This window comes from Doryrhamphus excisus, chromosome 16, assembly GCF_030265055.1.
Source record: "Doryrhamphus excisus isolate RoL2022-K1 chromosome 16, RoL_Dexc_1.0, whole genome shotgun sequence".
NCBI classification, from domain to species: Eukaryota; Metazoa; Chordata; class Actinopteri; order Syngnathiformes; family Syngnathidae; genus Doryrhamphus; species Doryrhamphus excisus.
Window position 1 is genome coordinate 14,752,564 of NC_080481.1, and position 23,712 is coordinate 14,776,275.

The following is a 23,712-nucleotide window of genomic DNA, read 5'->3' on the forward strand; positions in this document are numbered from 1 at the left end:
TTTTGTTTTTGAGTTATTACAGTTGATATAGTTTCATCTACATAGAAAAAGCATTCTGGGTGACCTAAAACTGTATTCTTTTTTTTCAAGCGTGGGAGAACCTGTTGTAGTTTCTGTACAGACAAGCGGAACGCTGCTTTATTAAAATGATGATGTCACCAAACCGTCGCCACCCTGTCGCCGTCACATGACCAGAAGTGAGCTTTGACCCCAGTCAACATTCACTTGATATTTTGTTGTCTGATATTTCACTTTGTCAAAAGTGTTTAGCAAGTAGGCCTCACAGCTAGGAAACCTGAGTTCAATCCCACCCTCGGCCATCTCTGTGTGGAGTTTGCATGTTCATCCCGTGCATCCAAAATTGGCGTTAATTGGGTTAAAAAAAATTAGGTTAATTGGCGACTCCAAATTGTCCATAGGTATGAATGTGAGTGTGAATGGTTGTTTGTCTATATGTGCCCTGTGATTGGCTGGCGACCAGTCCAGAGTGTACCCTGCCTCTTGCCCGAAGACAGCTGGGATAGGCTCCAGCATGCCCGTGACCCTCGTGAGGATAAGCGGTAGAAAATGAATAATTGAATGAATTATCCTGACTATTTTGTATTTCAACGGGAAAACACACACATACACAAAGTGTGGATAAATTGTTACTGTCTTACTGGGACATAGTTGTCATTGTAACTCATGCGGACTAAACAGATTTGCAGTATGAATGACATTCCTCATTGCTATTGTGTCTTCATTAAAACAAACTCCCACTCAAAGGTTCACACTGGGGGGAAAATAGCCTGATTGCACAACTTGACCATGGAGGAGACAAAAGAGAGAAGAGGAACACACTCAATATTTCTCAATTGGCACCAACATTGCATTGTTATTTCCTCTCCAATCATGAGAACCTCAGGGACATCTTTTGGCTTTTTCAGTCAGTAATAACAGCTAAAAACATTTTTTTTGTGTGTCTGTGCAATTGAACTTACATTAATTCCTTGTTTGTGTTTTGCAGCTCTGCTCTTCATCCTTTGGCTTCTAAAACATTCAGCGGAGGCAGATGAGCTGACAGCGCCAAAAATCATAAACGCCGCAAATGGAGGATCGGTGACTGTGTCCTGTCATTATGACCCTCAGTTCAGAGACAACACGAAGTACTGGTGCAAGGGGCCAATATACGAGCTGTGTAAGATTGTTGTTAAAACGCCAAAGCGGCGCCACAGTGACAGATGCTCCATTGCTGATGACAAAAGGGCAGGAGCCTTCACTGTTACTATGTCATCTATCAGACCAAGTGATGAGGACATGTACTGGTGTGTTCTTGCCAGGCCGGGAAGGAATATTTTCACTGGTGTCAAGCTCATCGTCTCCAATGAAGGTAAATTTACCGTTTTATACTCTCTCCCAAAATATTTAGTTTTAATATTTAGTTGTTTTTTTTTTAAGTAGCTGAACATGATACCATATTTTTTCCCCCTCTGCTCAGTTTTAACACCAACGAGCACAACACCAACAAATTCTCTGGAGAACAATGAACACGTCAACATGCGGTGAGAAAATATCTTCTATACACAGAAGCCAAAATTACTGAAGGAGTTAATGACAAGTTTATATAAATGTGCATTAAAAAACAACATCAAAGAAGCGCAATTATTACTCCTTCATTCGGTGCATCGAAAGGTTTTTGCTTGAGCAAAAATAATAATGATCAGTTCTAATTGTCTCCATATGTTTGTTCATATGTTTAGATTAATACTTCTGAATCTAAAAGACATTTTTTTTGCATCCTTAGCGTGTGTAGGTGTACCTAATGCTGTTAACAATTAATCTATATAATTTAATTTAATTAATCTATTATGGTATGTTACTCAGGTGGTGGAAGACTCTTCGATGGATCATCTTTTCTTCGATGGTGTTTAGTTTAATATCAGTTTATATAACCGTGTGGAGGATAAAGGCTGCACACAGAATATGGCAAAACAATGTTCCTCAACACAACTCCAATATTTATGGGTGAAAGAACATGTGTGAAATACGACTAAATACTGGACTGCAAAATTATTCTGTATATATTCTAACAACAGCCTCCCTGCAGTAAAAGTATGCTTTAGACTCTGGTTTTAAGTTAAGTGTGCAAAATAATGTAAGTCGATGCAGTGTAATACAGTATATAATAATAATGTATACATTGTGCCTGTGTTGACTGCTGATTGCCAGCAAAATGACTGACATGACAAATTATCACAAAGCATGTGTTGTGTAAAAGTCAAACAATAAAATATATAATAATACAAATCTTTCCACCCATCCATTTTCTATAACACTCGTCCTCATGTGATGTGATGTGCATTTCCATAAACATGCATCCAAATTGTCTATAGGTATGAATATGAGTGATTGATTGTTTATCTATATGTGCCCTGTGATTGGCTGGCGACCAGTCGACCCCGCCTCTCGCCCAAAGACAGCTAGGATAGGCTCCAGCACACCCACAACACTTGTGATGATAAGCGGTAGAAAATTAATGAATGATATTTCATTTTTGCTTATTTTAATCATATTTCACTCTTTATTGGTATGAAGTATTTTTCCTGAAAATCATCTTAAAAATCCTGTTTATTTGTAGATGTAGAAATCTCAAGTAAGTAAATTGAACTAGTTGCATAAACAAATTCACTAGTTTTAGTTATTTTTTTTTCCAATATCTCGTTTGTTAATTTTATTTTTGGCCAGCCCTTTTTTCTTTACACTGCAAAATGGGGCCGGCCAAATATAAGATAGGAAGACTACATTTTGGGAAATAAACTACTTCAAGTAAATTTGACTTGATATGGAATCTTAAATTGAGATTTTTACATCTAGAATTAAACAGGACCTTTAAGCCGCAAATACTGATTTTAAGAATAACATGCAACCAATAAAAAGTGAATTACATAGCGACTGGGTAACTGAATAATTGTCCATTATTTACATTTTTCCAATGAAGTGATAGTTGAGGCTCATTCACCTGAGATTCCAAGGTTCTGTCAGTGAGGTGACGTAATTGCTTCCGCTATCCGAGCCTTGGGTAATCACGTTCAGGAGTAACGGAAACGGTCTTTTCAAAGTAAAAGCAATAAAAGACAGCTGCTACGTTCGTTCGTTCAATCGGTCACGGAGTTAGTTAAGGAATGCAAGCCAAAATACACATCCAGCTTTTACTAACACCTAAATATATGGTTTGAATATGTTTACCTCGTTTGTCATTGATTTAATTTTCCACTTCACTCTTGACATCCGGTTGTATTATTTCTAGTTTAACAAATGAGCAGGAAGTACTATTGAGCCAAGTTACGGTCTGTGCCAACGCCCGGTTGCATAGAAGAAGCCAGCGTTAGCCAGTAGGTATTCCAAGGGCCTCAGGTATGTTACACATGTTCACGGTATAGATTTGTAGCGATAACGAAACAAAAACAGCATTACTTCCAATTCTATTCATAACAGACACCGAAACGCCAAGTCAACGCTAGTTAGCTTAGCTGCTGTGGCCGGCCTCTTGCTAAGAGTTAATGCTAGCGTTGTGTTAGCGTAGCTTGCGAACGACTCAATTCTCGTGTCTGCCTTTGCTAATTTTCATAGATTAAATCTTTAGAATTTATCTGTGTTTAGTTTTGATCAGCCAACGTTAGCATATGTATAGATATATTTATATTCGATGTTGGGGTTTGACGCTTACTGTTTGGGCTTGTATACTTTGCATCCTGACTCTTTCTCCAAATGAGTTGGATTGAATCCAGCGCTTGTATTGAAAGACGATGGTTGTTATAAACAAAGTTGAGCCAAACTTGTCATATGTTAGCTATAATCATTGTTGGTTGTTTTTCATTGCATGCTTTCTTAAATGAACGTTGTCATTTGTTAGCACTGTCGCCAGCCCTACCACAAGGAAGCGAGATGCAGACCATCAAATGTGTGGTGGTGGGTGATGGGGCAGTGGGAAAAACCTGTCTACTGATTTCATACACCACCAACAAATTCCCATCGGAATATGTACCAACAGTGAGTACTCATGTGCGGTTCGATGCTCGATGACACGCTAACAGGGGTTGTTTTCTCACAGGTATTTGACAACTATGCAGTAACTGTTATGATCGGGGGTGAACCATACACCCTTGGCTTATTTGACACAGCAGGTACATTTTCATTTAAGATCTGATTAGCCACGTTTACATGAGTTTTTCTCTTTCTGAATGACCTTTCCGAAAGCAATGGTATACATGGAAAGGAATATTCCAATCGCGCGTCTACATGCACCGCTATAATCAACTAGAATAGTCAATGGGGCACGCGCAGTAAAGCGTAAACACCAACATCACGTGATACCAACTTCCTCAACTCCGTATTGCCAGTTTTTCGTTTGTTCGGTCTAGAAATTTAGTTTGGATCAAAAACAAACTTTCCGCAGCAGTCCAGTGCCGATTGCTCGCCTCCATTTTTTAAAAATCGAGCTGCGTGTTACGTCATATCTCAGCATTCGCTGAGAGAACGCACCCGGGAACAGGAAAAGAAAGTTCAATCTTGCTAATATTTTATAATTAAGCTCGGCACATCTTTTATATAGATATGTATTTTCTTTTTTTAATAAAACTGGACTTGTGAATGGCGTATAGAAGGGTTTAGATTCTGTTCCACAGATGGCGCTAATGCATACGAAAGCTGCTTGCCAACCGCCAATAAACAACAACAGAAGAAGAAAAACACCACAAAGAAGAACGCACCCTGACAACTTTCCGATTTTCTCAATCGGATCGGGGAAAGGAATATTCCACCCCTGTGAATCCGATTATATATTCATTCGGATTGGCACTTTTCTTTCAGAATGAGGTGTATACAAAGGTTACATTCTTTCCGTTTGGATTGGAATATTTGGGTCCATGTAAACCTGGCTATTGATTGAATTTGGTATGGAATGGTCTTACGCAAAGATTGATCTCCTCACAGGTCAGGAAGATTACGACAGGTTACGACCACTAAGCTACCCACAGACAGACGTCTTCTTAGTCTGCTTCTCAGTTGTTTCGCCATCCTCATTTGAAAATGTCAAGGAAAAGGCAAGCGGCTCTTACACACCTACAAAATAATTGTATATGTTTGATATTAAAAGTTAATACTATTTTTTCTCCTGTAGTGGGTTCCTGAAATTACTCACCACTGTCCCAAGACTCCATTCCTATTGGTAGGCACTCAGATCGACCTGCGTGACGACCCTTCCACTGTGGAGAAGTTAGCCAAGAACAAACAGAAGCCAATCACCCCAGAGACGGCAGAAAAGCTGGCCCGCGACCTTAAGGCCGTTAAATACGTGGAGTGCTCAGCCCTTACACAGGTAAGACTTCCGGTTCAACCGCTCGCAGCTCTTCGGCATTTTCCTAACGAGGGTACAAATGCTTTTGCTAACAACTCGATCTAACCTTGCCTGTCTTTCCTCCCTTGTTTTTTCCTCTTTCTGTAGCGGGGACTGAAGAACGTATTTGATGAGGCTATCCTAGCCGCTTTAGAGCCCCCTGAAACTCAAAGAAAGAGAAAATGCTGTTTGTTCTGATGTCTTCTTGATTCTTGCTTTGCCTCTCAATTGTCTGCTGCTTAGTCATTGTAAAGAAACGTCTTATCAAGCTAATTACAGTACACCTAAACTTACAAAATAAATGCTCATGAACATTTCATACGTGTGTTCATGTGCACTTTGGGTTCAACTAATCGGTTATATCACACAGGTGGCCTGATATGACAAAGTGCCAAACTTAAGTTCGACTTTAATGCACGCTTGTCTCTGCCACAGGGCACATTTACTGTTTTTGTTTACCTTGGCTTTATGTTCATATCTTAAATATTGCCCTATGAAGCATTTAGCTATATTCTATCGGACAGCGAGAAGACATTCTTTTCTACAACATAGGCATTCCCTATAGTTCTTTCTATGGGAGCGAGTCTTGTTATATCGTCATGTTATTTGAATAAAGAACCATCTGGATTTCCTCGTTGCCTCTCCACTCGGCTTCCTTTTGTTTTTAAGAGGCCAGTAGTTGCTGCGCTGTCTGTCCTAGCGTTATTTTGAATATGAATGTTTTGTTTCCACAGAAAGGATTAAAGAATGTGTTTGATGAGGCAATACTGGCTGCCCTGGAGCCCCCCGAACCTAAGAAAAGACGTAAATGTGTTCTGCTCTAAGTTTCGTCTCGTCAGCCTTCTCTGCACCACTTTCTAGGTTAGCAGCACTCTTAAAGGGGACCTATTATGCTCAGTTTTTGACCAGTTGTGGATTCCTATAGAGCAGCTACACATAATAACCCGCGCAGAAAGTTTTTTAGATTTTCCAGAATCTGCACCTATTCCAGCTGTAATTCCTTTGATTTGTGCTTCCTGCCAATACTGTCTGAATTTATTCCACCCAGGTCCCGCCTCCGGGCTTGCCCACTCCGCTGTGATTGTTCACACGCCCAAAGTGCTTCCTAACTATGAACCATATAAGGAAGTCTGCCCCTCTGTGACATCAGGGGCAGTTTTACCACGCCTTTTGAAACGGAGTGTTTTGAGCCATCCTAAACTTCTTTCAGGGCTCACTTCTAAATGCGCAAACCTCATTATCTGAAACTTTGGCATCATCTAACACGAGAATACAACATTCTAACTACATTTATAGGTCAGAAAAGTGGTATAAGCATAACAGGTTCCCTTTAAGGTTTGCTTCACAACAAAGTTTCTTCACAATTTATAATATTTGCCTCCTGACATAACCTAAATACATATTTAGTGTGTTGAACATGATTAAAAATTGATGTTTTGTGATGAGTTCATACTTATAAATTGGCCTTACATGATGTAATGGACTTTTTAAAAACGTATTGACATGTCTAGACAACAGTTCAGCTGCAAGTTTGCAGATTGACTGATTTATCAAACGCTATTCTAACTGAAAGCACTAAGTAGGTAATGAGTCGAGTGCAGTTAGTTGCTGCTGATTCTTTTGATTCTATTTATAACCTGCAGCGTGAACACCCTCCACAAAGCTATCAACAGCTCTATTTGAAGGAATATTTGTCTTGAATACTGAACAGAAATACTGATACTGCAGTATTTAAGTGCAGAGACTGATGACATTGTACACTTTTTAAAGGCAAAAGTATTTCCTGGCCCACATGACGTCATATCAGATAGCGACACTTCTTAGAAAACTCGATATATGATTCTATATCCTAAATGCCAGAAATAGTATTTTGTTTTCCCCTATATCCATTCCGAGATGTGGGCTTGATTAATGTGTACATATCGTGAGAATTACTCATAACTTATTGACTGAATGTTTAAGTTGAAGTTCACATGATGCAAAGTATTGATTCCAATCAAGGTTGGGTTTGTTTTTGTTCAATTTGACAAGTTGTACTGTATTTTCCATGTGATAAAACATCACAATAAAACAGTATTATGAATAGACTTCAAATGCAATGTGTTGTCTTATTAATGCTAGAACAGCGACGTATGGATATGTGTCCCAATAAACTGGAATAACAATATTTACTGCATCACATTTGTGTAATACACACATCACAAACATATACTATACAAGTTAGTGCAGAGTGATCAACGCAACCTGGAAAGAAAGCACATTTAGCCCAGATTTGGACTACAATGGGTAATTCATCAGACTTCTCATAACGTTGCTAATTAAGTACAAAGGACATAATTGCTGGTGGCAAAGCAACCATTGCACATTCTATAGGTTTCCCCTTCAGTGGGTAAACACAACTCCTTTAGAGCCACAAACGCCAAATACAATCAAGCCAATAACATCTCAATGTTAAAAAAAGGTGATTACATAGCCTTTAATGACTGCAAAGGTCTCTAAAGATGCATTGAAGATTAAGGATTTGCATCGTTCCACGCAGTTAATGCAGTTTTATCGTTTTCAATTACATGAGTGTACTATAGTATTCGGCCTAAACTTTAGCTGCTGGAGATTACATAACTGCGACAAACCACTGAAATCCATTTAGTTGCAGTAACAAAATTTTGATATGATGAAAAAGACCAGTATTTGAGGTTTGGAAAATTAAGTCCAAGTCCATCACACTAGGACCTTAATGTTGCTGGTGTAACATAAAAGATTACTGGCTTTGTACATAAACCCTAATTTAGTAATATTTACTGAATAGCTTGAGTCAGGTGTGTTCAAAGTGTGGCCCAGCAGCCATCTGCAGTCCGTGAGTCATTTATTATTGGCCCATGGCATGTTATAAAAAAAGAAAATGGGTAAAATTAAGCAAAAAGTAAAGAAAATGTAAAGAAAAAACCCCGACATGATACATGTAATAAAGCTTTGGCTTTAAATGTAGGTTTGTTTTTTTTATATATCAAAATGGCACCCCACATCCTTTGATTTTTCTGTATGTGGCCCTTGGTGGGAAAGATTTGGACACCCTTGGCTTAAGTGGTGTCCGAACAGAAGCTCACAACATAGGACCTAAAATGACCTGATTAAATTAGATATTGACTCCCAGCATGTGTTCCCTCGATGACAGACAAAAATAACAGATTTTCTTTGATTGCTAACTCTGCTAACTCATTGAAGAAGTGGTATGTTACCAAATAGCATCTTTCAGAGAGCAAAATGGTAATAGGCAAAGGCGGGAACCAGGTATTATCGGAGTCCTATTGAGCTATGTGTCCACTGCAGGGCATATCTCAACACAACTGTCTGTAAGGCGAATACCATACCACCCAGCCCAGAACTGCGTGTCCTTGCCTCCATGGGTAAAGCGGATGTATCTCACTCCTGGACCATAGTTCTGAAACATGTGTGTTATCTGGGAGGAATAAAAAAAAGTATATTCTTGGAACTATTATTGATTAAAGACTCAAGTCTGTATTCATACCTGATTCCATTTAGGGTCGCTCCATTGGTCAAAATAAATCTCCTCGGGGGAAAAGATCTGAATTGGTCTCTTCTTTTGATTCAGGAGCTCCACCTGAATCTTGAATTGACAGCCACAGTCCCAGCGAGGAGCATACCTTAACACGAGAAACTGATTATTTTTTTTTTTTTTTAGCAAATGTTGACCTCTAAAGTGCAAAACAGCCATCCTTGTTCTGTTTTCCTAAAAAAAAAAAAAAAAAAAAAAAATACCGGAGCGGCGGCGGTAATTCATGCTCGCTATCGTTCTCACCAATCTGATATTTTGATGTCTGGTTGGAAGTGGTCCATGAATGATGCGTTATAACCTTCCGTCTCCAAGTCAATCAGCTGGGACTTCCTGCACATGCTGAAGACATCATAAAATGTTTGAGTACATTTTCAAAGCATATATTAAACATAGCACATATATATATATATATATATATATATAGAGAGCATTATATAACATTTCAGTAGGTGGAATCAAACTATGGAATGGATTGAGTAAGACACTCAATGCACAACGATGAGCCAATTCAAGAAACAATACAAGCAGTTGACGTTTGCTAAATACATGGATGAAGAGTCTTGAACCAATCATGATGTACTATATGTATATATCACTATATTGACAGTTACTATGGTACCCATTATGGACAAAAAAAACAAAAAAAACCTTAAACTGTATTACAGAAAGCAGGAAGTGATCAAATGTAACAGTTACTGATTGTAAAAGTACCAGATGGAGGGGTAGGATTTAATAAGCTTTGCTTCTTCCTACTCCTTTTGGACATGTGGAACTGTGAACTGATTATGTGATGCATTCAATTGTAATCTGATGCATGTTCAAATGAAATTAAACCATTGCCATTACTATTTTAAGAACCACTGGATGTTAAGTACTTACCCATATGAAGTCACAAAGTTTTTCTTGACCGTTTCATTGGGATGGGGCACCATGACACCCTCGACTTTCCATAGGTCGCCGCTATTCTCCAGTATTTGCCAACCCCTCATTTTATCTGACAAGATAAAAGGTTAAAACTGCGACCAAAGTGTCAAACACTACAAAGAAACATTTTGCTTCTCTTTCCTTACCTTCTGCTCTTGGGTTCTTCAGAAGATTCCGTCTTTTCCTACACAAGAAGTAAAATAACCTCCAGTCTTTGGGTACTTTGGAGACATCACGGAGGTGGTAGCCTTCTCTCCTGCATCTGTCTCTCCATAAAGACTGGCTGTCAGCAATGTCTTTCCACTGACGACACACTAACCGACAAATCTGAACCACATGATCTGGGGGGAGCTTAATGAAGATCTCCTCCAGGACTTCTATGGGGATAGGGAACTGAATAGAACAGAACAATGCAAAAGTTATACCTTTGCACAATGTTAACAACCTCACTGTTTACCTACAATGTGGTTTTAGAATGGAAAAACCCAATGGTGCATTCAATGGTCAAATTCATAAATCGTACATCTCAGTACAACACATCTGTTATAGCAACAGACAGCATCTAATGACTAATGAAACCGATGTAATTATATTAGCAACATAATTGGACCTTTGTTTTTCTAAGTTCACGTTTACCTTAGACAGCGGGCTGGACATGATAGGACCCGAAGACTGACTTCGACTCGAGGCGGCCATATCAGAGCTCAGAGTTGCACCCATAATATGTCCTCTTCATTCCTCACACAGCGGAGACAAGACTGCATTGACGTGTTTTCATTCGAAATAAGTCTGGTGATAGCAGGGCGTCCAATAGGTTAAAACCTCTGCGATACAACGATTGACTCGACGCGGAAGTTCAGTTCGAAGTAAGCTGGGGGTGAGTTGATGCTAATGTAGCTACACTATGCTATTACGTGTCGCTCTACATTCCGGTAATGACTAAAAGTACTTTCGGTAAAGAATCGGCGCGTATTGAAAACGAAACTGACTTATTTTCCTTCACTAGTCACTTCCTCTTTCTGTCAGTTATTGTGCCTTTGCTTTCTGTACCGGGTCTGCGCGAAATCCACAGCAAATATATGCGGGGTGGAATTTTCATCTTTACATCAAACTCCGCCCGCTCGGTACACATTGTACAATATTTCTTGCTAACCTAAAAATAAAAAACCGAACCCGTCAACGTCATCGAGTGGGCGTGTCCTTAGGCAATCCGGAAGAGAAACTACGAGGTCCTTAAGGTAATAGAATTAGAAAAAAACTTAGCATAAATGAAATATGAGCGAGAAAGATTTTAATATTATGGCAAACAAACAGGTGCATTCATGATATAAATCATCCAGGCACTGCAATTTGCGTGCAATTTGGTACACACAACTTGATCATAAAAGACTAGCCTTAGCAAAAATAAATGTACACCACAGAGGCTTAATATGTGGTAGCCATTGATGTTGGTGTCACATTACATTTTCTAGCAGGCCCCAAACCCTGTCCTTGGATACTGTCTTTGATACTTTCTTCAACTCTGCATCTTTTACTGAATAATGTCGAGACCAAAGATAAATGCAATATGATTGAGTGACAAAGAATTTGCTCCCTGTCGAGTCTAAAACAAAAGGTTCAATCTATTCTTCCGAGTCTTTTTGGTCACCAGAGGAACCCCTATGTGTCCGTGTCAATCCTGTGAGCTGCAAAGACAAATAAGGCCAGATTGGTCAAACATGGAGGAGGTGGTAATCTCACTGTGGTTTAAATGTATTCAATTAACTTACATTGCTTTGGTATCCTGAGTGGTTCTGCATCTCCCGATAGGACTTGATGCATGACACCGCGGAACTGATACAGCACCTTTAGACTCTTCTCCTCACCCACACAGGGGTCATAGAACCCTGGGAGTCCTGACTAATATGTAGACACAAAAAAACACATAATAATAAACACACAATACAAAAAAACAACAACATTCAGATATCCATTTACTTTATGATGTCAATTTAAAACTGACAACACAAACCTTTGTAGCCTCGGTCAGGATGAGTTTAGAGTCTTTCACAAGACACTGCAGTGGCACAGTCACGTCAATGACCTTTGCCCTCTCATGTTTTCGGCTGTTGTCTGTCACAAACTTGCCATACCAGGCATTGAGGATGATTAGACCTGATTTAGAAGGCAGCGGTTAAGAATAGTGCAAAATATATTATTTTATTTTAGGAAGCTCGACAGCAGCTGACTGAATTCCTGGAGATGGAAACATTTCTGCTCTATGATGCAAGCAAAATGGTAATTTTCATTAATTCTGTAAAAAAAACACACACACACAAGTATACTTATCTGTAATGTATGATAAGGAAAACACATAGAGTGCAAAGCCTGATGACCAAATTGCCAGACTCAACTGAGGAAAATTAACTTGTGTGCTTTAAAGGGGATCTATTATGCTTTTTCCACTTTTCTGACCTATAAATGTAGTTAGAATGTTGTATTCTCGTGTTAAAGGATGCCAAAGTTTCAGATAATGAGGTTTGCACATTTGGAAGTGAGCCCTGAAAGAAGTTTGGGATGGTTCAAAACACTCGGTTTCAAAGGGCGTGGTTACAACTGCCCCTTTGTGATGTCACAGAGGGGCGGACTTCCTTATATGGGCGTGTCTGTAAGCAGATAAGCGCTCTGCCCTCCCCCAAGCTCTGCTTCTTTGTTTACTTGCTAGCAAAGGCACATTTGTTTACAATTCCTAAAGACGCCACCATCAGGCACAAGCGGTTGGAGTTCCTGATTTGCTACCAGCTAAAGAAATTCATTTTAATGAATGAAAATGAAAAGACTAGCAGACGTCTTTCCAACGTTACTTGGTCGTCTGGACTGAGCAAGCAGTAAGTAACAATTTATCAATGTTCTCACTATGTTCATTTTGGAGTGGGGTTGCTAATATCGGTTTCCCACCACAATTGTGAGTTACCGATGCTGTAGAAAACCTAAAGCAGGCTGTATGTTAAAAGCCGACATTTTCAAAAAGATAAATTGCCGTTTATTATCAACTCCTATAAAGTTAGCAACACAAACCGGAACTCTTTCTATGCACTCGGGAGTGTGACCAACCACAGTAGAGTGGGTGGTGCCTGGCGGCGGACCATGAGTGGAATAAATTAAAACGGACAGTTTTCGCAGGAACCACAAAATCCAAAGAAATACATCTGAATAGGTGCAGATTCTGGAAGAACTATAAAGCTTTGTGTGCTGGTTATCACGTGTAGCTACTCAAAAGGAGTCCACAACTCAATACAAAGGGCCGAAAAATGATAAAAATAGGTCCCCTTTAAGTATTCTACAACTAAAAATACATGAAAAGCTTACATAATTCAGCAAATTAAACTACAGTGGAATTATTGTTTTTTTTAGTGGGTGAAAATGAGGACCAGATTTCAAACTATGCATAAATTTTAAACATCACTATTCTTACCCATTCGAGACTCCTCAGCTTCAATAATCCTCCGCACAGACTCCTGCATGAGCAAGACCTTCAGAGACGAGAAAGAGAGATCATATGCGTTGCTGAAATCAGTAAGACTTTCCATCACACAATTAAACACAATACCTTAATGAACACAGTACTACGGTATGCTAGTTTAAAGTTAAGTTTAAAACCGGGTAAAAAGCTACTTGGCAAACAGGATGCAATATGTGAAGCTAGGAGGACATACATCTGCAGTCTACCGCAGGGGTCAAAACCGGAAAGTCACTCAACATCCAAAAATGTATGTGTCAACTATTAACGTCATATACTTTTTAAACCATTACCATCACATTCCAAGTCCGCGTCAATGCTAAACTTTTTGGTGTAAAACTTTAAACATCTGCTCTCCGTCTAGCACAATACCAGCTAATACAAGCTACTGAACATCTCTAATGAAGTGCTCACCGCAGCCTCTGCCTCCTGTTTCTTTTTGGCTATGTTTGAGGCCGAGCTCTCACGCTGCTTCTCCAGGTCTCTGTTAAATGATAGATAGATAGAAGGAATAAAAGGATCTTTTTTAAAAAAAAAACAGCTTTGATAATACATGCATGGCTTTCTTGAATAAATCTTCTTGTATAAAATAACTTAAAGTGGAGGTGAGGTCTCTTACTGTTCCTTCTGAGCTTGCACATACGGCCGAATAACGAGTCGCTGCATGGCGAGGTAGACAACCAGGGGTCCAACCGTGGCGTAAAATACAGCACTTGGCAGAAGTTGGTCGGTCAGGTGAATAGGGAAGAAATAAGTCTGGCTGGCTCTGTTTAGTCTGCAGAGAGGTGGCCAGTTGTATTCATTATTGATAAGCTAATCAATATTCAAGACAAATTCCACCTTTAAAAAAAAAAAAAAAAAATTTTTTTTTAATTTATTCCCCCCTCTGCCCGCCTCCGGGCATGCCCACTTGACTGGGATTGGTCACATGCTCTAAGTGTTTCCAAACTATAAACCATATAAAGAAGTCCGCCCCTCTGTGACATCACAAAGGGGCAGTTTTACCACGCCTATTCAAACAGAGCGTTTGGAGCCATCCCAAACTTCTTTCAGGGATCACTTCCAAATGCGCAAACCATCATTTAACACGAGAATACAACATTCCAACTACATTTATAAGTCAGAAAAGTGGAAAAAGCATAATACTTTATTAATTCCTTTGGGATTAATTTGGCATCTCCACTGCTCCATGTGTAGCACTGTTTAAAGTAAATAAATAGAATAAAGTGTAAAAGAATATAAGATAAAATATAAAAACTCAAAAAGATAGACGTCATAGACGTATGTATGCATGTTGATGACCGCAATCTATGCACGTCCAGCAAAATTGAAAGTGAAACAACCTGCAACTCAATATTGGTTATATATATATTGTGAAAATCAACCCGCCCTTAAATGAATAAAAGCAGCACTTACTTGACCTTGAGTGAGACACCTTGGGGCACACCTACACTGACTGTCGCCCCCAAAACGCTGTGTCTACTGATTTTCCTCTCAGCACCATATTCTACCACGGTTCCAAAGAAACCAGACCTGCAACACACATACAACAGCTTTGCAAACATTCAAATTCCACTCTGAAAAGTAACACAATTATACTTAGAGCACATACTTTACTGAGCCCTTAATCTTTGTCTGGTCTTCATCCTGGAACTTGTACTGGTAGCTCATCATCATAAAAGTGTGTGGAATGCCAAGCTGCATAGAGTAAGAGAACATAGCGGCTCAGCACTGACAGGCGACTTATTAAATGCTGTAACACACACACAAGTGCGGCAAACCTGCACTGCGAATGTAAAATGGCTGCTCTTGGTGTCCCTGACTATGCTGGTGTTCATAGAGGAGTGGATCCCCCAACGCCATTGCAGGTAGCCCATTGTGTTCTTGTCCAGGTGACGGGCCAACACTGTGGTTATGCCAGGACGTACGCCTCGTGATGAAAACTGGAGTCCGCACTGTCCCGTCACAAAGCTAAGGGGAAACAAAAAAATAAGATTATTATTATTTAGTTATTCAGTGCACGTCATTTTCTAAAAATTCACATACCACCGAGGCGTCAAATTTCGGAATATCTTCATTCCGAAGAGAGGTCCGTGTGTGTCCCCGGCGCCGAGCTCTATCTATATGTACAAAATTATACATATGTAAGAATATGTAAGTTTGCTTTTACACTCAATATAAGAGCAGCATACCTCCCCCCAACCCTGAGCTGAGGTGACTCTCCTCAGAGCCAAGTTAATAGTACCGCCTCCGTTTCCATTGTGTGTGGACAAGGAGCCGGACAAGATGGCCGTGTCATTTGTGGTAAGAGGAGCCTGCAGGAGAAAAACAGGGCAGCTAGAACTGCTTGAGCTGTCACATGCATTTCCACGGCATTGTATTACCGTAAACACCTCAAAACCCATCTGGCACCATGTTTCACCTCTATGGACTGTGATATGTGCATCTTGTTGATTTCCACGTGCGGGATGCCTCCTGCAACCATGTCTTCATAGTCCTCTTCATAGCGGTCAAAGAGGTCCGTGGCATCAATGCCTACGCTAATCGTTCCCTGTGAATATTTTCAGTGGTGAGAGAAACAATGTTAAAGTTGCAACCGGTGGAGAATACCACAACCAATAGCAACTATCATTAAATCTTTTAGAATACAATACGTACAAGAAGGTTCTTTAAATATTAATGAGGTTGTGAGTTGTGAGCAATTGACCATACCTTTGGGTTGGTCCTTTGCTGGAGTCTTCGCTCCTCTCTTTCTTTCTGAAGACGCTCATACTCCTCCCTGATCTCTGCTGGTGTTCTTTTTCTCTCTATCACCTGGTAAAAGTATATATTTATTTACTTATTACTGTTATCATTCAGATAATGACATAGTAAAGTAATTGTTTACAATGACTTGATCGTAAATTCAACCATAAAAACAGATAGACAATAGTTTACCTCCCATCCTTCCACATCGAGTCCACGCTTTCCATAGACATCATAGATTGCTCTTGCCTGTGGATCACTGAGCACTACAAAAACATACAAATAAGAGGAAAAAGTGGGTTATCCATGGATGTTGCTGTTGCCAGATGTAGTCATCTTCTAGATTCACTTTGGTCTTACCTTCATAAGCTTCATGTACGAGGTTAAATAGCTGCTCTGCTTGTCGCTTTAGTTCTGGATCCCGATGTTTGTCCGGGTGATATAACATGCATAGGCGCCTGTATGCTGCCTTCAATTCATCCTGTGTTGCCTGATGCACCACATTGAAGTAAACACATTAGAATAGATATCTGTACAACATGCAACCATTCATTCATTCATTTTTTCTTCACGAGGGTCGCGGGGGTGCTGGAGCCTATCCCAGCTGTCTTTGGGCGAGAGGCGGGGTACACCCTGGACTGGTCGCCAGCCAATCATAGGGCACATATAGACAAACAACCATTCACACTCACATTCATACCTATGGACAATTTGGAGTGGCCAATTAACCTAGCATGTTTTTGGAATGTGGGAGGAAACCGGAGTACCCGGAGAAAACCCACGCATGCACGGGGAGAACATGCAAACTCCACACAGAGATGGCCAAGGGTGGAATTGAACCCTGGTCTCCTAGCTGTGAGGTCTGTGAACATGCAACCAGCTTAATGTAAAAAATAGCTTCTATTGTAAGTTGTATAGCAATCAAGTCATTTGTTTACATTTTGCAAACAAAGGAAAAACAGTCCCTAAAATGCATTTTTGAAAAATAGGACCACTAGAAATTAACTAAAGTTGCACGAATTTCAATTTAATGGAATGTTTAATGACAGCAGCACTCCACTGTATACTTGCAGTAAAAGAGAGACAACTGTAAGCACTACATCTCCTGACATTAACGTCTAATCTGATCAACTGTAAATCCAGGTGTACTCAATCATTATAGCATTAGCCATGTAGCCCTGGTACACAGTCCAAGAAATAATTCGTATACTACAAATTTCTGTCAATTCTGAAATCCATTAAACCACAACTACGATTAGTCCCGCACGCTGTTTTGTTAACCGATTACATTTTTTAAAGCAAAACTACCACCCCGAAACTTGTTGTATGTCCTGAAAAAGTTTCCGATTGCAGCCACATACTAGAAATCAATGTCGAGGGTCAAAAGCTAGCCGCATGGCTAACGTTAAACATCATTACACGCGAAACCATGGACTAATATCGAGTGGCGGAGAACAGAATAGCTTTGGCATGCTTGCACACAACAGCTCCACAGAAGACAAATGTATAATGTACCTCTCGCCTGACATTTAGAAGGGAATAGTAATCATCACTGGAGATCTCATCATCTTCCAAGGCAGACGCCATGTTTACACCCGGTCATTTCTTCTTCGAGTTATCGCTCGAGTTACTCAATGACGCTAGGAGGCACTTTATCGCCCCCTTGTGATTCGGATGTATATTTACAACATTTTTCATATGGTGAATATTTTAAAATTTGACTTCACATTAGAAATGTGATAATGTTTAAAATATATTTTTGTTCATATTTTAAAATATAGTATATTTAGATATGGTGGCGTTACTTCATTTTTTTTCTTTTGCAATACTAGGAAACCTTAAGTGCATTATGTTGATAATGGTATTTCAACATATCTCAGCATGCATACCATATCAATAAGCTTTTTATTTATTATTTATTTTGAATCTCAATATGATGCAATCAAATATAAGAAGTCTAAATAAAATTGTCTTCATTATTTTAACATTTGGGACATTTGACGTTGTATCATTCTGAGGAGATAGTCCCCATACAGGAAAGCTAGAAGGGAAGAGAAAAAGAGAAAAAAAATACTCATGATTAATTCAAGTCTTGCATGAGTTTGAGACTTTTTTTTTTTGACTGTGCAAGGCCAGCGGGCAGCAGAGGAGCTGTCCTTTCAGCACCACCTCCTCCACCATTTCAGCGCTGATGGCCCACAGCCTGTTAATGTAGGATGAAGGCTGTCCTTAAGTGCTGCAGTTGACAAGAGTGCCAACAGCAACGTGTATCAAGCTCAATGATCTGTAATTAGATTGCTTGTAGTTATTAATGCAGCCACACTATTGTCAAGCCTAGCTGCACCACAATAATAGAAGGGGAACCTTGAAGGCACAGTGGATGATTTGAAAGTGCACAAATCTCACCAACAGTGCTATAAAATGGTAGATGGCATTCATGTCTACCTTTTAAGAGATTTTCACACATCATTCATCAATTAACCAAAATAAATTAACATGATGAATGTTAAAATGGGCTGCACGGCGGTCGAGTGGTTAGCGCGCAGACCTCACAGCTAGGAGACCAGGGTTCAATTCCACCCTCTGTGTGGATTTTGCATGTTCTCCCCGTGCATGCGTGTGTTTTCTCCGAGTACTCCAGCTTCCTCCAAAAAGATGCTAGGTTAATTGTCGACTCCTAATTGTCCATGAATGTGAGTGTGAATGGTTGTTTGTCTATATGTGCCCTGTGATTGGATGGCGACCAGTCCAGGGTGTACCCCGCCTCTCACCCAAAGACAGCTGGGATAGGCTCCAGCGCCCCACGACCCTCGTGAGGAAAAAGTGATAGAAAATGAATGAATGAATGTTAAAATGGGCTGCACGGCGGTTGAGTGGTTAGCGAGCAGACCTCACAGCTAGGAGGGTTCAATTCCACCCTCGGCCATCTCTGTGTGGAGTTTGCATGTTCTCCCCGTGCATGCGTGTGTTTTCTCCGGGTACTCCGGTTTCCTCCCACATTCCAAAAACATGCTAGGTTAATTGGCGACTCCAAATTGTCCATAGGTATGAATGTGAGTGTGAATGGTTGTTTGTCTATACGTGCCCTGTGATTGGCTGGCGACCAGTCCAGGGTGTACCCCGCCTCTCACCCAAAGACAGCTGGGATAGGCTCCAGCGCCCCACGACCCTCGTGAGGAAAAAGTGATAGAAAATGAATGAATGAATGTTAAAATGGGCTGCACGGCGGTTGAGTGGTTAGCGGCTAGGAGACCAGGGTTCAATTCCACCCTCAGTGTGGATTTTGCATGTTCTCCCCGTGCATGCGTGGGTTTTCTCCGGGTACTCCGGTTTCCTCCCACATTCCAAACAAACATGCTAGGTTAATTGGCGACTCCAAATTGTCCATAGGTATGAATGTGAGTGTGAATGGTTGTTTGTCTATATGTGCACTGTGATTGGCTGGCAACCAGTCCAGGGTGTACCCCGCCTCTCGCCCGAAGACAGCTGGGATAGGCTCTAGCGCCCCGTGACCCTCGTGAGGAAAAGCGATAGAAAATGAATGAATGAATGAATGAATGAAAGTTTTATCATTGATTTTGATTATTAATTGATAACCTTGACAGAAACAAGCATTATTTGATTAGGTGGCTGAAAAAGAAGTGATGTTGTCATAGGCATAGACACAAAGTGAGGAGGGGGAGACATGTGTGTGTGTGTGTGCGCGCGCGCGTGTTGTCAGTCAGAGCCTGGCAGCCAATAGTAAGTTCTCCTGGTTCCGGACGGACTCTCGGCACTCTCCTCCACTCCCTCCGCGTGCTGTCCTCGCCGTGCACGCGCGTGGTACCCACGGTCGTGAGGAGGAGGAGGATGTTGCGCGTGAAGGGGAAATGGCTGCCGAAAACAAGCCGGAAGGTAAGAGAAATATAATACGATTAATTCACTTGCTATGTGTGTGTCTTTTATTTTTATTTTTGTCGGCGAACAGTTGGAAGTGGCGAGAAGGCGACGTGCGAGTGCGGACATTTTCGCCTAAAAAAAAAAAGGAGCCGTGTTTGTTGTCTCTTGGCGAGCAAAGGCGGCTCAAACGTGGAGAGACACTAGCCGGCTAATATTAGCCTGCTTTTCTAGTTAGCTCCCAACCGTAAAGCCAATACTCCAGCCACGGGAATGAGAGGGAAGAGTGCGTGGAAGTGCCGTGTTTTACCGTGGACGTGATTCCAGTACCCACGACGACGAGCTTTAGGCTTAAGTTAATGACAGCATGTCAGCGGCAACTTCTCCAATTTTTTCCCCACCAGCCGCTGATTAGTGTCACTCGGGATTTCCGGTTTATTTTTGAATGAAAACTACGCTGACGTGTTTAGTTTTTATTGTTTACTCTGTTCGTCTCATTTTTGGGTCGTCCTGTTTCCGCACTCGGGAGCGTCTTTGACATCCAAGCCAGCACTGTGTCAAAAAGGGTCACGGTTTTTCCAGTCATTTCAGTTGGACTCAAAGTACTTGGCCTATATTCGAAGGGGGGGTTTCTGGCGTGTAACGTCCCTACGTACCCTCACTAAATACCATTACAGCGGTGGAAAATGTGGAGGATGGAGTCGAACCTCCCTTTCCGATTTCCAACGTACATGGGGGCAAAGTGATGTCTTTCTCGCCTCGTCTTATTTCATTTGGTTCACTAACTTGAAATGGAAGCCATTATACTTACTAAGTAGGATATCGAACCGGGAAAAATATAGATTGAGGAATTTTACAACACCTTTTGGAAATTGGGGATAAACAGCTTTAAAAGCTACATTGTCTGCAAAGGTCTCATCTGGATGTGGCATTGAACATGGAAACAGGCAAATCAGGAATAATGCTTGTAATATTTTCACAATGTTTCCCAGCCTTTCGTAGACCCACGCAATGCACGTGTTAAACTTAATGTGTTCAAAATGAACACGAAAACAATATTGCCGATCTCCTAAGTGTGAGCAAACACAAGGAATTCAGCTGTTTGAGTCATTTCACAGACTCCCACCAGGGGGTGGTGTTGAGCTACAGAAGCGCACTCACAATGTGACGTGTCTGTCTGTGGCAAAAAATGAAGACGTCTGGTTTTATAATAGTAATGACTTCACAATGTGGCGTCCTCACGTATTCATCTAGATAGCTGAACCTAAAGGATAGATTCCGGCAGTTAATGACAGCAACACTGTAACACAAGGAGCTCTCCTCCACTTGGAAGTCCCACTGCTGAGCACAGGAAGTTATTTTCAGTGGCCCTGTGAGGCCGGCCGGCCGGTGGGGAGGAAGGAGGAAGACAGGGCTTGGTGAAGACTCCATGCTCATGTGTTATGGTGTCCACACAAACATTACTGTTTACCTGCCGCACGTCTTCAGCTGTCAGGTAGTCTTGCAGACAGCTGAGCGCTGTTTCCTTAACCTTTTGACCTTGGGGTTTGCAAGTGGAGCTGATCCCTCCAAGTAGTTCAACATCTCTGACGATGACGGCCCTCAATGACTATAGGCTGTGTTAAATCCAGGGGGCCGTGACCCAATGTGTTTACGTCGTGGGGTTTTCCACTCCAGCTTAGTCTTTGTCAGGGCTCCTGGCAGTCATGTTTTTTATTTTTTTATTTTAGCACCCATAAAAAGCAACATGTTTGAGCTCATAGCCTGCAGGATATTGAAAAGACAGGCATGGTATGTCTTTCAGTTGGACTTAAAATACCCTAACTAAAGAAGACAATCAATTTGCCTGAAATATCTTGACTTTTCAAGATTTTACCACAATAGATGCGTTTTAAATTAACTTTTCATGATGAATATTCAAGGTCGTCTGAAAAGACGACTAATTGAACTAATTGAAACAATCCGTAGACTCAACCAATGTCGTTTTTCTTTTAATGCTTGAGTAAGTACAATTTAAAAGTGTTTTTTTTTGTGTCAAACACAATTTCATGATTCCATCCGTGGAAATCAAAGTGTTTCTCACTGTAATATGAAACGTTTTGGTCCCTGCAACTTTTTTGCGGCCGTCATTTATTCAATTAAGGACAAGCGGAGGCGTGTGCCGCCAACACGGTTGACTTTGGGGTACACGCCGGACTGGTCGCCAGCCAATTGCAAACCATCATTTACACTCATATTCATACCTAAGGACAATTTATAGTCTCCAAAAAACCCAACATGCATGTTTTGGACTGTGGGAGGAAGCCAGAGAACCAGAAGAAAAGCGTGGGGAGAACATGCCCAAATGATGATTCAAATCCACATCTTCCATATCTCCAGTTTTTGTGGCCAACATGCTAACAGCTAGGCCACGCAGCCATGTTTACTAAAAATAACATGCAGTATGCCTGAATGCCTCACCAGCCATTATGTTCTGTGGTGAGAAAGGAAGGAGACAGATATGAGTTATTCATTGTTCCTTCATGAGAATTCAAGGATTCCTTGTCTGGAATCTGTCTATAGTGTCCCAAATTTAAAAGCACTATTTTCACCAATTTGTACAGCTTGTGAGAAAGGAAGGAGACAGATATGAGTTATTCATTGTTACTTTATGAGAATTCAAGGATTCTTTGTCTGGAATCTGTCTATAGTGTCCCAAATTTAAAAGCACTATTTTCACCAATGTGTAGAGCTTTGTTTGGACACTTGACACGTTTATTAGGTGCACTGTTGTGTCACACAATACCCGAGACATATTTTTAGCAATAATATGAGACAAAAAAACAAATCAAATGAAACCCGGGGTGTATGAAAACGGAGGTTCTACTGTATTATTGTTATTAAAGTTATATGAAAGGTCAAAGTTAGTGCTCTTCCAAGTTCAACTTGCAAGTAATTTTGTTCACAATCTCATAGTCACAGTCTGTGACGGCTTAAATGAGGAAATTTCGACTCGTTGCTTTCCCTTTCATGCATTTTAATGAATGAGTTCAGGTTCAAGTCTGCAGTTGGCTACATGTTTTTACTCCCTTAGACCTAGTTTTTGCAGCCAAAACACGGGATGAATATTTTACTGCTTTATGTAATGAATAACAGAAATATTTATGACTTGTTTTTATTGTAATAAATAACCTGCTGTGTGTTTGTGTTGTTTACTAGTATGATTTCTGTCTGTTTGCATGGGGAATTTGATGGGTCATGATAGGCTACAAAAATGCTTTTTTCCACCATTTTCTCTACTCTTTTTTTTTTCTTTGCCTCCTGAAGGACTGAAGAAAGTTCGTAATCCGGATCGAATGTACAGATCAACCGTGTGTTATGCTGGCCACGGTCCACCTAAGAGTATCAGTGATGACGCAGAGACCAACAGTAAGAGTCAGTTATTAATACTGCATTGCTGCTCCGTGAGGCCACTCACTGGCCGATCAATTATTCATTCATCGATTCATTTATTTACTCCTCGATTCCATCTCCCACCACCCTACATGCCCCCCGTCCTTATTCTGTTCTCAAACATAACAACATCTCCAGCCTCTCTGCTGACGGAAGTGTCCGGTTTATGGGATCACATTGTCAAAATTGTTGTGCTTAACAAAATGTTACGTAGAAGCCGATGCATCAGGTCCTTTGAGAGAGAGAGTTCATCCACCGAGCCATCACTTGTGGCTTTTGACTATTCAT

General features: G+C 40.7%; 5 protein-coding genes across 15 annotated transcripts in view; 3 read left to right on the forward strand and 2 right to left on the reverse strand.

Annotated features, from left to right (window-relative positions):
• The first annotated feature begins 819 nt into the window (after nucleotides 1-819).
• On the forward strand, nucleotides 820-2,245 carry LOC131104555 (CMRF35-like molecule 7). Its single transcript, XM_058051861.1, has 4 exons — nucleotides 820-925; nucleotides 1,007-1,369; nucleotides 1,478-1,541; nucleotides 1,864-2,245. Exons 1-4 carry the CDS (start codon nucleotides 892-894, stop codon nucleotides 2,006-2,008), a joined length of 606 nt encoding a protein of 201 aa, XP_057907844.1. The 5' UTR covers nucleotides 820-891; the 3' UTR covers nucleotides 2,009-2,245.
• Nucleotides 2,246-3,135: 890 nt separating this feature from the next.
• LOC131104244 (cell division control protein 42 homolog) lies at nucleotides 3,136-7,476 on the forward strand. 3 transcript variants are annotated; one of them, XM_058051224.1, is made up of 6 exons: nucleotides 3,136-3,371; nucleotides 3,893-4,029; nucleotides 4,091-4,163; nucleotides 4,972-5,081; nucleotides 5,159-5,356; nucleotides 5,483-7,476. In XM_058051224.1, the coding sequence occupies exons 2-6, from the start codon at nucleotides 3,925-3,927 to the stop codon at nucleotides 5,570-5,572; spliced, it is 576 nt and encodes a 191-aa protein (XP_057907207.1). In that variant the 5' UTR covers nucleotides 3,136-3,371; nucleotides 3,893-3,924; the 3' UTR covers nucleotides 5,573-7,476. The 3 variants fall into 3 exon arrangements, with proteins under 3 accessions (XP_057907207.1, XP_057907206.1, XP_057907208.1); XM_058051223.1 differs by having other exon boundaries at nucleotides 3,137-3,393; nucleotides 6,109-7,472; XM_058051225.1 differs by lacking the exon at nucleotides 3,136-3,371 and adding an exon at nucleotides 3,379-3,393.
• An 885-nt stretch (nucleotides 7,477-8,361) lies between these two features.
• LOC131104243 (F-box only protein 6-like) lies at nucleotides 8,362-11,022 on the reverse strand. Its single transcript, XM_058051221.1, has 6 exons — nucleotides 10,509-11,022; nucleotides 10,019-10,265; nucleotides 9,828-9,942; nucleotides 9,192-9,287; nucleotides 8,901-9,036; nucleotides 8,362-8,831 (listed from the first exon to the last, which is right to left on the reverse strand). The coding sequence occupies exons 1-6, from the start codon at nucleotides 10,590-10,592 to the stop codon at nucleotides 8,685-8,687; spliced, it is 825 nt and encodes a 274-aa protein (XP_057907204.1). The 5' UTR covers nucleotides 10,593-11,022; the 3' UTR covers nucleotides 8,362-8,684.
• A 124-nt stretch (nucleotides 11,023-11,146) lies between these two features.
• dnajc11a (DnaJ (Hsp40) homolog, subfamily C, member 11a) lies at nucleotides 11,147-17,753 on the reverse strand. The gene is made up of 16 exons (XM_058051220.1): nucleotides 17,632-17,753; nucleotides 16,477-16,606; nucleotides 16,309-16,382; nucleotides 16,084-16,185; nucleotides 15,794-15,922; nucleotides 15,564-15,686; nucleotides 15,418-15,491; nucleotides 15,153-15,342; nucleotides 14,984-15,069; nucleotides 14,788-14,904; nucleotides 13,991-14,146; nucleotides 13,786-13,855; nucleotides 13,327-13,384; nucleotides 11,884-12,026; nucleotides 11,642-11,771; nucleotides 11,147-11,557 (listed from the first exon to the last, which is right to left on the reverse strand). Exons 1-16 carry the CDS (start codon nucleotides 17,701-17,703, stop codon nucleotides 11,532-11,534), a joined length of 1,680 nt encoding a protein of 559 aa, XP_057907203.1. The 5' UTR covers nucleotides 17,704-17,753; the 3' UTR covers nucleotides 11,147-11,531.
• Nucleotides 17,754-19,863: 2,110 nt separating this feature from the next.
• The window catches only part of camta1a (calmodulin binding transcription activator 1a), a 312,882-nt gene continuing 309,033 nt past the window's right edge, over nucleotides 19,864-23,712 (forward strand). For 8 of the 9 annotated variants that reach the window (XM_058052090.1, XM_058052091.1, XM_058052092.1 and 5 more), the window contains exons 1-2: nucleotides 19,864-20,010; nucleotides 23,299-23,400. In XM_058052090.1, coding sequence (XP_057908073.1) covers nucleotides 19,986-20,010; nucleotides 23,299-23,400 — 127 coding nt within the window. In that variant the 5' untranslated portion in view covers nucleotides 19,864-19,985. The remainder of the gene's footprint in view (nucleotides 20,011-23,298; nucleotides 23,401-23,712) is intronic. The other variant, XM_058052094.1, reaches the window with a different exon arrangement.

What these genes read in the sequence shown, in the direction of transcription:
- LOC131104555 (XM_058051861.1), top strand. Translation starts at nt 892, where the DNA reads ATGAGAACCTCAGGGACATCTTTTGGCTTTTTCA. An exon ending in GCTCATCGTCTCCAATGAAG is followed by an intron (nt 1,370 to 1,477) that starts GTAAATTTACCG and finishes CCCTCTGCTCAG; the next exon opens with TTTTAACACCAACGAGCACA. An exon ending in AATGAACACGTCAACATGCG is followed by an intron (nt 1,542 to 1,863) that starts GTGAGAAAATAT and finishes TATGTTACTCAG; the next exon opens with GTGGTGGAAGACTCTTCGAT.
- LOC131104244 (XM_058051224.1), top strand. Translation starts at nt 3,925, where the DNA reads ATGCAGACCATCAAATGTGTGGTGGTGGGTGATGGGGCAGTGGGAAAA. An exon ending in TGGCTTATTTGACACAGCAG is followed by an intron (nt 4,164 to 4,971) that starts GTACATTTTCAT and finishes ATCTCCTCACAG; the next exon opens with GTCAGGAAGATTACGACAGG. An exon ending in TTGAAAATGTCAAGGAAAAG is followed by an intron (nt 5,082 to 5,158) that starts GCAAGCGGCTCT and finishes TTTCTCCTGTAG; the next exon opens with TGGGTTCCTGAAATTACTCA.
- LOC131104243 (XM_058051221.1), bottom strand. Translation starts at nt 10,592, where the DNA reads ATGGGTGCAACTCTGAGCTCTGATATGGCCGCCTCGAGTCGAAGTCAG. An exon ending in AACTTTGTGACTTCATATGG is followed by an intron (nt 9,288 to 9,827) that starts GTAAGTACTTAA and finishes TGATGTCTTCAG; the next exon opens with CATGTGCAGGAAGTCCCAGC. An exon ending in GACATCAAAATATCAGATTG is followed by an intron (nt 9,037 to 9,191) that starts GTGAGAACGATA and finishes TCTCGTGTTAAG; the next exon opens with GTATGCTCCTCGCTGGGACT.
- dnajc11a (XM_058051220.1), bottom strand. Translation starts at nt 17,703, where the DNA reads ATGGCGTCTGCCTTGGAAGATGATGAGATCTCCAGTGATGATTACTAT. An exon ending in GTGCAAGCTCAGAAGGAACA is followed by an intron (nt 13,856 to 13,990) that starts GTAAGAGACCTC and finishes ATCATTTAACAG; the next exon opens with AGACCTGGAGAAGCAGCGTG. An exon ending in ACTCAGGATACCAAAGCAAT is followed by an intron (nt 11,558 to 11,641) that starts GTAAGTTAATTG and finishes TTGTCTTTGCAG; the next exon opens with CTCACAGGATTGACACGGAC.